Raw genomic sequence first — 12325 nt, 5'->3', positions numbered from 1 at the left:
ATATCCCACATGAAAGTCCAAACATTCAATTAAGGGGAATCTATGCGGGCCCAGGCCTACACAAGCTAGGGCTGAAACAATAAAAATTATAAGCTAAACGATACTCAAAGGGAAATAGAATTCAGCCACACATGCATAGTAATCCGCACGCACGCCGCCCCCCTATGCATGTACTCCAGAAGGAGGGCCCCACCGTCGATTTGGATCGATGACGACGTCCAGGGAGGGCCTCCTAGTTAGAAGACGGAGTTTTGATTCAAAAGAGTGGGCCCGATAGTCAAGAAAAGCCCATTATGGGATCTCATGATCGTGGCCCACTAGTCGAATTGATTTCATATTTTAGGTTTTGCTTATTTATGTTATTTAAAACATCATAAACATTTTAGATTTTTTAATTGGTTTTTATTTTAGTTTACTTCATCGCCAAGTAATAGGTTGTGGACATGGCTCGAGTTTTGGGGTATAGCGTTTTCCCTATAAATAGGCACCCCTTGTAGTTCTTTTGATTCATTTAAGTTTAATAAAAATTCCTACAAGTTTTTTTCTACTCTCTGAGTTTCTGAGTTGTGGAAAAATTCAAGTGGGTGCAAAACCCTCCCTTTTTGAATGGTTAAATTCAAGTGGGTGCGAAGCCCTCACTTTTCAAAGGGCTAACTACCGTGGTGCGAAGCCCTCCCTTTTCGAAGGGCTAACTACTGTGGTGCGAAGCCATGTTTATCCCAATCTGTCCCTCCATCTTATTTCATCCATCCTTCAATCATCTTCACCTCAAATCCACTTGTTTTGCAACTGTTTATCTTTCTACAGCCAGTTTCCAGAATCTAGCCCTACAGAAGGGCTGAAACTTCGATGAAGCACTGCACCTCAATCGTACGAAGGATCGCCATCAAATTTGGAGGGTTTGCAGACCCCCCTGGCCGACCTAGGCCAAGAAGTCCCTTTTGAGATTCGGGCCTCCTCCACACGTGCGGCCCCCTACTACGCACGTGCGCCGATACCCTGCCCCGCTGCCCGCACGCGGGATCTGTTCCAAGTTTAAGATTTCCTTCTCTTTTCCTTTTTCTTACTTAGTTTCATAACCCTAGTCCTAGTTTGCATTATTCATAATTTGTTTCCCCTTTTTTTTCTCATCATAGGGTTCCTCGAATTGAAATTGGGGAATCCCTTGGATTAGGGGTTGATTACTATGCAGTCCCTCATGGGGTGGGTGCATGGGTGCATGCCCATGGTTGATTCCTTAGCCAACTCCATTCATTGGTCTATCCTCCTAGCCACCTACCTAAGATTGGACATCTACCCCAATGGTAGGGTTTGTTCTGGGGGAGGCCTTTAATTGGGTAATGCGCACATCAAGTTGTTCAAAGCATTGGTCCATATCTAAGCACTTACCCAAAGACTCAATTTGCTGGGACAGTTTATTTAGTGACTCTTGCAATCGTTCCATGTTTAGTGTAGGGTGCAAACCAACCACGACCCGTACGTGGGGGCATGCGACTGCTAACTCCACCTAAGGACTTTCTATGACAACTATATGCAACTAAATAAGACTAAATGATCCTATGAGACTCTATATGAGGGAAACTACGCAGTGTTACTAAAATCCAGCAATATAGTTGTCGAAATAAAGGACTAACAGAAAGTTACAGCAATGTGAATTGCTAACTCCCTGCTAACAGAAATTTCAGCAACTAATATCAGGGACTGCAGTCTTCTAAACAGCTATATGTGATGAAACTAGATGTATGATCGACTTACAAAAACTAACCCTAAACATGTAATGCATTCCCCTATAAGAACCCTAAGCTTTGATACCAAATTTGATGCAGAACATAAAATTCAAATATGATGTGCAAGAATTCAGGCTTAAATCACATTAGTTCAGAAACAACTGCACAAATTCCATATCCCACATGAAAGTCCAAACACTCAATTAAGGGGAATCTATGCAGGTCCAAGCCTACACAGGCTAGGGTTGGAACAATAAAAATTATAAGTCAAACGATACTCAAAGGGAAATAGAATTCAGCCACATATGCATCGTAATCAGCTCCTAATCCAAGGGATTCCCCAATTTCAATTCGAGGAACCCTAGGATGAGAAACAAGGAGAAACAAATTATGGATAATGCAAAGTAGGACTGTGGTTATGAAACTAGGTAAGAAAAAGGAAAAGAGAAGGAAATCATGAACCTGGAACAGATCCCGCATGCGGGCAGCGGGGCAGGGTATCGGCGCACGTGGGCAGTAGGGGACCGCATGTGTGGAGGAGACCTGAATCCCAAAAGGAACTTCTTGGCCTTGGTCGGCCAAGGGGGTCTCCAAACCCTCCAAAATTAATGGCGATCCGACGTACAGTTGAGGCACGGTACTCCGTCGAAGTTTCAACCCTCCTGTAGGGCCAGATTCTGAAAACTGACTATAGAAAGACAAACAGCTGCAAAAGAAGTGGATTTGAAGCGAAGATGATCGAAGGATGGATGAAATAAGATGGAGGGGCGGATTGGGATAAACGTGGCTTCGCACCACGGTAGTTAGCCCTTCGAAAAGGGAGGGCTTCGCACCCACTTGAATTTTTCCACAACTCAGAAACTAAGAGAGTATAAAAAAACTTGTAGAAATTTTTATTAAACTTGAATGAATCAAAAGAACTACACACCATGTCCGCAACCTATTACTTAGCGATGAAGTAAACTAAAATAAAAATCAATCAAAGAAATCTAAAGCATTCATGATGTTATAAATAACATAAATAAACAAAACCTAAAATATGAAATCAATCTGACTAGTGGGCCACGATCATGAGATCTCATGCTGGGTTTTTCTTGACTATTGGGCCCACTCTTTTCAATCAAAACTCCGTCTTCTAACTAGGAGGCCCTCCCTAGACGTCGTCATCGATCCGGATCGACAGTGGGGCCCTCCTTCTGGCGTATTTGCATAGGGGGAGGCGTACGTGCGCGTAATGTCCCCATCAATTCTACCCGGCTGTGAAGATTTCCCCATCGACGAAATAAAACTCCTGAACCGCTCCAGGATGTCAGGATCAAGTCTCTGAAGCTCCTCCTTAGTGAGTCACGTACTGTCTGAAGTTAGGCGTGACTTCCATTTAACCAGGTACTTCTAAAACCCGCCGTCCGACATTGAAATTATCTGATGGTCCAAGATATCCTCTATTTCTTCTCTGGGTATATGAAGGTTAGGTATGGGAGGTAGAGGCTGGGAATAAAGTCAGGAAGAGTAGGTATGGGAGGTAAAAACTGGAAAACTGGGCCAGGACAGCTAGGTATGAGATGTAGAGGCTAGGAAAATAGGTCGGAAAGGGTAGGTATGGGAGGTAGAGGCTGGGAAGATGGGTCAAGAGGGGGCCATGGATCAAGGAAAAGGTCTGGGGAATCAAGATGATTAGGCAAAAGGCTGGACAATGCATCAATGGCCCCTTGAAATGCAACTAGATCCTCCACATTGAATGTGGAACTAATTCCAATGGAGGGTGGAAGATTTGTCACATGCGCGTTGAGACTGTTTCGTTTGATAATTTTGAAGGGTCCAGCGCTACGCGCGTGTAACTTACGAACAGCACCCAGAGGATACCGCTCGGGCCTAATGCGGACCATCACTAGGGGGGCAGCGTGCGTGTACGTGCGCGTGATGTCCCCATCAATCCTTCTTCCCTTCTCATCCTAGTCGCCCAACTTCTATCCACTTTCCTATACCCTCCCCTCCCTTGGCTTCAATCCCCTAATCTACTTCACCTCCTTGAAGAACTATGGGTTTCACACTTCTCCCTCTGCTTGTGCTAGCCCAACCTTCTTCTCACCCTAACCATTCCCTGCAATGTTGATGCAGATCTTCTTGTACACTTCCCATCTACAAGAATGGCCATAACCAACCCCTATCAATCTTCCTCGTGCCCAACCGTGCAATGGGCTTCTTGACCACCCTCGTTGCATTCTCTAGTCTGGGTAAGAATTGAAATAATAATAATAATAATAATAAAAGACAGAAAATTTCCAAGATCCAATTCAATGGATAAAAGTTCTTGAATCAATTGCTAGAAATTATCCAGTTGATATGATTCTTGGGTTACGGCCCATCCATGATAGGTCCCAAAAGATGAACAGTCTAGATGGTAATAGAGAAAGAATGCTCGAGGACTGCATTAAGCGATTGACAATTGATCCTTTCTTATTCAACAAATAGGTTGCAAAGGCATCCAGTATATATAGTTTTTAACCTCTGTTAGTAGAACACCCATGTCAAGAACCCTAGAAACAAGGCCCATAGCAGAATCATGCGATATTTCATTCAGGTTAATTTTTGTTCTGTCGACAACAACAAAAAGGTTAAGAGAGAGAAAGAGAGTGAGATTAGCGAGTCATTGCAAGAGATGATTAGGGAAATTTGCCATCCTATACTGACTTCTTTAGCATTTTAGCTGAGAGATCCCTTGGATCTATAATATCTACGCTCCATCCAATAGAATCGTTGGCTTTTAAATTTTCGAACAGTTCTTCCCTCTTTTCCTCTTTCAAGGTTTTTGAATCTGTAAAAGTGAAACAACAAGCACAGATGATTAAATGAAATTGATAATATAGTTCATGAGCGGAATTCATCTCCTCTTTCTATTCTTTTTGGCCCTCAGGCATCACAGAAGTGCAGGTTTTGTGCTGCTTGAGTTAGGTATTCAATGCAGGCACCCATACTAAGGGACATTTAAGCATGGGAAGAGTAGCCAAACATTATAGGATGAAGAAGAACAAAAGAAAGAAGAGCAAGAAAAAATAAATCTCCATTGCTATATTGAAGGGGAAGAAAGTAACTCTCTGAAAAAATCTGCTATACTTCTCCTTTTCTTACTCATCTCTGTTTACTCACATCCCTACAAACGCTTTTATATAGGATTGTGTGAAAGATTCCAGAAAGAAACCAAAGAGGAATTGTAGGGTCCAGAGCATGAGCAGCTATATGGCCTGTTAACGTGCAGGTTTCTGCACATTAGGGCCCCGTTATTCAGTCATCCAAACTGTGATGGATGGTAGATGGACACTTCTCAGACAGGGAGATCCTACACTACAAAAAGGGTGGCCAACAAATAAACAGTTAATTGAAAAAACACAGCAAGAATCCACATTAACAGAAAAAGGCTAAAGATCAAAAGGTTTGAGGTTTCTATTCCGGAAAATTTCCAAGGACAACAGGGGCCTCATCCGATCAATGGTTGCCAAATGTATGGAATCTAACGCAACAATGATCTATGCATTTTGTAATGAGTGGGAACTCATAATTCCTCCCACAAAAAATTTAACACACTTTCCTAGTCATTCTTCAACACCCAATTAAAGGATTTAAGATAATACATTTAAAATGGAAATATCACAAAACTCCTTAAAACAAACCCTAGGTAATGAAATCTCCTAACTTAGTAACGTTTCCTGACAGCATGTACAGCTATGTGCATCAATGTACTGTAAGAATACCTGTCAAAAAAAGGTAATCTAAGAATCACTATCTTCTCAATGATTACCTTCGGAACAATCAAATCATGGAAATTGGGGTGAATATATAATAGTTACAACTTACAGCACAAAATAAACACAACAAGAGAAGTCACATTGAATCAAGTGACTTTAAAGAAGTGACTTGGGTTGGGATCTCTTCCTAGGGCTATTTATACAACTCTTGAGTTGTTTCAAATCGAATCTCAGATTATGGGAGAAATAGAAACTTGAGGGGGGAAAGGGCCAGACTCCAAGGTGAGAAAAAGATGAGGGAAAAGCAATTTATTTACACATGTTGGCATGGATTGTAATAGAAATCCATGTCTATGCATGGTTCTCATGCATTGACGTGGATTTGAGGCAGGGTGTGGGTTTTGTTCTCTTCAGTTTTTGGATGTATTTTTTGTATGTTATTACTTGCATTTTATGATATTTGAATGATATGAATTCATTTTTGAACCACTTGTGTCCAAAAACACATTGTTTAGGCGCCTAGAAAATGGAAACCTATTATGTATAGTTCTTTTTTATGTAATATTTTGAATTTTAAGTGTGTATACATGTCATTAACGACTATTGAAGTTTCACTGAACCATTCCACCTCCCAATGTTTCCCTCATATAGTGATACATTTCCAGCTATCAACGATATTATCGACAATATTGATTTCTGTTTCCATATCCTAGGTAACAACTACAATACTTTGAGCACTGGAATCTAGTGTTGTGAAGTTGCCTAAGTATGGATATATGTTCACATGATAGGATAGATGAGAGCTCAAACTGAATAAAACTCAAGCACCTATATTAATCTACCAAATACCCTCTGCTCAAGCAGTTTTGTACAGACAAATTACTATTTCTATTGCCCAATCTAGACCAAGATTATGTCTGAAAGGACAATCTCTCTCCAACAAACTAAAACATAACAGAAAGGAAGAAGCAAAATGGTAGTTGATGGGTCTCTGGTCTCTCCTGCACAAGAAAGACCTTGAACTCTGTGGCAATTTAAACATTGTAGCCTCAACTTATCTCTCTAGAATTTTGTTCATGGCTCGAGGCTCGTCTTCTCTCCTTATCATCATCTAACTGAAGTTGAGCCATTCTAATCGATAAGTGAGTTGTCAGTTGGAAGGTCTGACTCCCTTTGCTTATGAAACATGCTAGCTGTAGATTGGTATAGAGATGAAAAAGAGGAGAGGAGAGGAGAAGATGAAGAAAAGAATGGGTTAGGGTTGCACGTCTCCACCCCCTTTTCTCTTATATTAAAGTAATAAAAGAAAATGTGACAAAAATACCTCTATACAACAAACTTTATGTCTGGCATATCCCAAGACTAAAAATACTAGGAAACGTGTATGTTGTAAACCCATAACCAAAACCAAGAGTGCCATAGGCCCATGCCCAACCGTTAACATTCCCTCTCAAGCTGGAGCATAGATGTCTTGTATGTCCAGCTTGGAAACAAGTTTGTCGAACTGAGATTTTCGAAGAGCCTTGATAAATAAATTTGCGATTTGATTATGAGATGAAATACAAGGTGTGTGGATCTATATCTTCTCTCGAATGAAATGGCAATCAACTTCTATATGCTTCATTCTCTCATGAAAAAAAAAAAAAAAAAAACGGGGTTATTGGCAATATGTATCGCTACTTGATTGTCACAATGTAAAGATATTGGAACCTAAACTTCAAAATCCAATTCTTCAAGAAGAAATTTTAACCACATAAGTTCACAAGTTGCATGTGCCATTGACCTATATTCAACTTCAGCACTTGATCTAGAAACCACATTATATTTCTTACTCTTCCCAGTAACCACATTACCACCGAGGAAGGTGCAATATCCCATAGTCAACTTTTTATCATGTCTCGATTCTGCATATGAATAACTAGCTACCAGAATATGACCACGAGCTCTATAGAGGATACCCTTCCCAAGAGAACATTTCAAATACTTAAGGATCCTTATAACTATTGCTATGTGCGATGTCCTCAGACTTTGCATGAACTAACTCACCACATTAACTGAAAAGGCAATGTAAGGCCTGATGATGGCAAAATAGATAAGTCTACCAACAAGTCCCTTGTACATACTAAAGTCTACTAGCAATTCTCATTCTCTAGCTTCTAGTTTGAGATAAGGGTCCGTTGGAGTATCAACCAGTTTGGCTCCCAATATTTCTGTCCTTTTAACAGGTCAAGTATATTTTCCTTACATAGATTAATTCTAACTTTTGATCTTACCACTTTAATGCCCAAACGATATTAAAGAAGACCAAGATCATTGATTTGAAACTGAGTTTGAAGATATGCCTTCAACCTTTTAATACCCTTAAAGCCATCACCAATCACTACAATATCATCGACATACACAGCTAAAAGAATGTAGCCAGAGCTTGAGTGCTTTGACAAGACTGAATGATCTACGTTACTCCTTTTTAATCCAAACGATACAACTACACTACTGAACTTCTCAAACCAAGCCCATGGTGATTGCTTCAACCCATATGTTGACTTGTTTAACCTGCATACTTTAGATGACTCCCCTAAGAAACATGCCTAGGAGGTTGCTCCATATAAACTTCTTTGCTTAGGTCTCCATGCAGGAATGTGTTCTTCACATCCAGCTGAAAGAGAGGTCAATCATGATTCGTAAAGAGTGATATAACAACCCGAACTAAATTAAGCTTAGCCACTGGGGAAAATGTGTCCACATAATCTACCCCATAATTCTAAGTATATCCCTTAGCAACCAACCTAGCTTTATAACAATCAATTGACCCATGCCATCTACACTTGACTGGAGTCTTACCTAAAGGAAGATCAGTCAATTTCCAGGTATCATTGGAGTACATGGCTTTCATTTCTTCATCCATAGCTTGTTTCTAATTTTCATTAGACAATGCCTCCTAGATTGACTTAGGAATGGATACAGCAGACAAGGTAAGGGCAAACGTATGATAATTTGTGGACATATGGGTAAAAGTGACTAAGTTGGAAAGAGAATGGGGATCCTCAAAGTTAAATCCAGCAGCTTAAGGGTGGATTGGAGAAGATTGTGGGGCCACTCCAAAGAAAACTCTAATACCATGTAGATTGGTATAGAGATGATAAAGAGAAGAAAGAACGAGAAAACACATGAGGAGAGAAAAAAGATGGAGGAAGAAAAGAATGGGTTAGGGTTGCACGTCCCCACCCCCTTTCTCTTATATTAAAGTAATAAAAGAAAATATGACAAAAATACCAATATACAATAGACTTTATGTCCAAAATACCCCAACACTAAAAACACTAAGAAACTTATGGGTCCATAACCAAAACTAAGAGAGCCATGGGGCTATACCCAACTGTTAACACTAGTAAGAGAAGACTAAATACTAACAAGAAAAGAAGAAGAAAAAGAAAAAAGTTGAAAGAGAGTTAAAAGCCTTTTCTCATAATTTAATTAGTTTAGTTATCTTTCAAAAAAAATATTCGATTTGGTTTAAGTTAATATAAGTCACGCGTACAATTTATGAGTGCAAGTGTATCAAATTCAAGGTGTGGCATGATGGAAACAATGGGTGTAACGGTCCCCACCGTTAACGTTATGCATAATGGCTGTTAATGGTAAAAAAATAACTGCCAAAAAATCCCGAAAAATATGGGAAAATCATAAATATTTAAAGAATTCCAAATATGTTATTCTTTTGTGGTTTCGAACATGTTGATAATAATGTAACAGTCCACTCTTTGGTAAGAATTGTCTCGGCCTATCTGATGATTTTAGTAACCTAGCATGATTAGATTGATGCCAAATTGGCCCACAATTCATGCAAGTCATAACACTCATCCTACTAATGCACATTCCTAAGCATTTGACATCATTCCCCCAAAGAAATTTTAACAAAAAACTGAAATTAAACGGATGAATAATGAAGCCAATTTAGGGGGGCACTCGAATGCCTCAAATAGTCCCAAGTTCACGTAATGTATGGCATTCATCCCACTAATGCATATCCCAGATCATTTGACATCACTCCACCTAAGTAATTATAAGAAGAAAAAAAAATTTTGAAATTAAATTCGGATGAATAGTGTCACTGATTTGGAGGGCCACTCAAATACAGCAAATCGGCCCCAAATTCATGCAAGTTATGGCACATATCCTACTAATGCATATCTCTAAGCATTTTACATCATTTCTCCAAATAAATTTTAAGAAAAAATTTAAATTAAATTCAGATGAATAATGTTGCCATTTGGAGGACCACTTGACGCCCCAAATCAGACACAAATTCGTGCAATCTATTGGCACTTATCCCACTAATGTAATTGGCAAAAAAAATTACATCCATCATCCGATTATCAGATCAATAGACATTTATTAGACGATGAAGAATGAAAAATATACAATGGGCCTATTTCAAGAAACAAGTGTTCGTAAAACAACGGGTAGATATGTGGGCCATTAGCTCAAATGATATTAAATTAATTTCTTGTCAGGTAGGGCCCACTACAGTAGCTTGTTGTTGAGCACTGAGTCATGCACTTGCGTTGCATTCTTGCATTGGCTTGGCGCACTCATAATAATAATTTAATATATATATATATATATAGTGATTAGGATTGCTCAAACAATTTGATTTTGGGATTGTGACTTAGCAACAGCGGATCCCATAATTCAATTCATTAATTTTGAGTTAATATCTGCCAAGAGAAGGGGTCTCAAGTCAAACCGGTTGAACAACAAGGTACGGTCCACCCAGCCAATGTTGTTAAAATCATTATCGTATCACAAATCGTAACAGGGGTTGAATCGTAATGAATTGCAAATCGTAGTATCATAAATCGTAAGATTTTTTATAATTTTGTTAAAAATATGAAAAATATAAATAAATTGGAAAAAATTAAAAACTCTAACACTATCATTGAAAAATTCAACCATTTTCCCAATGTTTGCCTATGTTTCCCCAAAAGTACAATAAATTACCTGATACAGACGATATATCCCATGCAATAACCAATATGTATCTATATCCCAAGGATGCAATACGTAACGTGATACCGATATTTCAAGCACTGACTGCATCTTCTGCATGACCCAAAGGCAATCGTTGAGTGAACTGCATCTTCTGCATGTTACTTGACCTAAGCCACACCATTACTGCCAAGATGGGGCTCGGCCTATGAACCATAAGTGGGACAAGTTTCTGCCTCATACAGCCCGGGCCGAAGACCAGGGGAAGTTTAGGAGAGAGAGATGGGGAGACCCAGCAGCTGCCGGTTGTGACAGACAGGAAACAGGGTGGGGACAAGCTTGTGAGGAAGCAAGCTTTCCCACAATTCAGTGGACCTAGATCAATCATCCGGCAGGCTCCATGGTGGATGAGTGGTGCTGTAAAACACGACCACATCTGAGAATCCCAGCCATTTGATTGTCAGCCAGAAAATGGATGGTTAGGAATATAGTAAAGCCAACATTCCATGTGCCATGGGAAGAAGTCATTGGACAGTTTGATTAAGGCAGCAATAGAGGGCAGAGGAATGATCTGGATCATTGAATGGTACACCCCAGTGTACTGAAGATGTGGTTTGAGTAATATTTCCATGCTTATTTTTTTTGTGTTTAATTGGTTAAATCTTTGTTTTCCCTTTTCTTTCTTTCTTTTATAACCCAAACAAGACAGACCTTCCCCCCAAACAATTCACAACAAAGGAGTGATTTCCACCAAGAAACGAAACAATGTAATAGATTACTGTATCAGATCAAAGCACAGTGGATAAAGTGGCAGAAGCCATACGAAAAGAGAAGGTAAGGAAAAATAATAATAATAATAATAATAAAAAGAAGGGAAAGCCGAAACCTGCAAAGTTCAAGGAGGCAAGCGTCTTCTGATAGGAGACAGCGCAGAACAAGCATCCATATACCATAGGGCCTTCAAAAAAAAAAAAAAAAAAACAAGACAAGACAAGACAAATCGAAGTAAAATGAATAAGGGGAGAGATTTTGACACATCCTCGTTGATTTTCATAAACCCAACCCGTTCTTTTGGAAAGTAAAAGAACTCCAGCTTTTGTACTATTCCAATCCCCAAAATGGGAAATGGACGAATGCAAACAAATCAAAAGGTAAGGATACAGTCATGTAAGAAAATAGGAAGAAGAAAAGGAGAGGGGGGGGGGAGGGGGGGAGGATTACCAAGAACAGGGCCCCTTCCAGCTTCATCAATGCCCATAATGCATGGCTGAGAAGAAGCCCACAAAGGCAATGGAGTTGGACAAGTCGACCCCATTTCCAGCTGGAAAAAGGCCCTATTTCTTCTTCGTTTTGGACGATGAAATAATCGAAGTAATTGAGGTGAGTTTTATTCACTGCAGGTCGCCTCCAAGTATGTATGTTATTATTTAGCGATTTTTCCGTACGTACGTCTGCCTTTTGGGTTATGGACCTAAAACCTCCTGCTTTAAACTATTTCCTGAAGCGAACCTATGTGCTTCACCACGGCCTGCTGTTAGTTACTTATACAGATATATTTTTATATTTTCATATTAATGAAACTCGCCTTTCCACACTTGACAACCTTCCCTCCTCAATGTATAATCACGTGCCAACTTAACCCCGACCACATATGGAGCCCATTCTGATGTTTGCGACAAATCTACCCATTCATCTGTTTCTCCAGCTCATTTTATGACATATCCAAAAATGAGACAGATTCAAAGCTCAACGTGTGCTCAAAGATGGACCCAATCTATTTCAATTGTAGGAGTTTAATCCCACAATTTCCTACTATGTGGCCCACTAAATATTGGTATTGTCCTCGGTTCTAAGGCCCATGGCATA

The 12325-nt window shown here is 39.7% G+C and overlaps 1 protein-coding gene across 3 annotated transcripts in view; it reads right to left on the bottom strand.

The window, feature by feature from the left end:
* The window catches only part of LOC131250889 (ribonuclease H2 subunit A), a 28346-nt gene extending 16466 nt beyond the window's left edge, over positions 1–11880 (bottom strand). The window contains exons 1-4 of one of the 3 annotated variants that reach the window (XM_058251298.1): positions 11681–11880; positions 11346–11417; positions 4419–4542; positions 4234–4321 (exon numbers count right to left, since the gene is read on the bottom strand). In XM_058251298.1, the coding sequence (XP_058107281.1) occupies positions 4234–4321; positions 4419–4542; positions 11346–11417; positions 11681–11774 (378 nt within the window). In that variant the 5' untranslated portion in view covers positions 11775–11880. The remainder of the gene's footprint in view (positions 1–4233; positions 4322–4418; positions 4543–11345; positions 11418–11680) is intronic. The other 2 variants (XM_058251285.1, XM_058251290.1) reach the window with 2 other exon arrangements.
* Positions 11881–12325: the final 445 nt, after the last annotated feature.

This window comes from Magnolia sinica, chromosome 1, assembly GCF_029962835.1.
Source record: "Magnolia sinica isolate HGM2019 chromosome 1, MsV1, whole genome shotgun sequence".
Taxonomy (NCBI): Eukaryota; Viridiplantae; Streptophyta; class Magnoliopsida; order Magnoliales; family Magnoliaceae; genus Magnolia; species Magnolia sinica.
The sequence above is the reverse complement of the archived record's forward strand: the minus strand, read 5'-3'. Positions and strand labels throughout refer to the sequence as shown.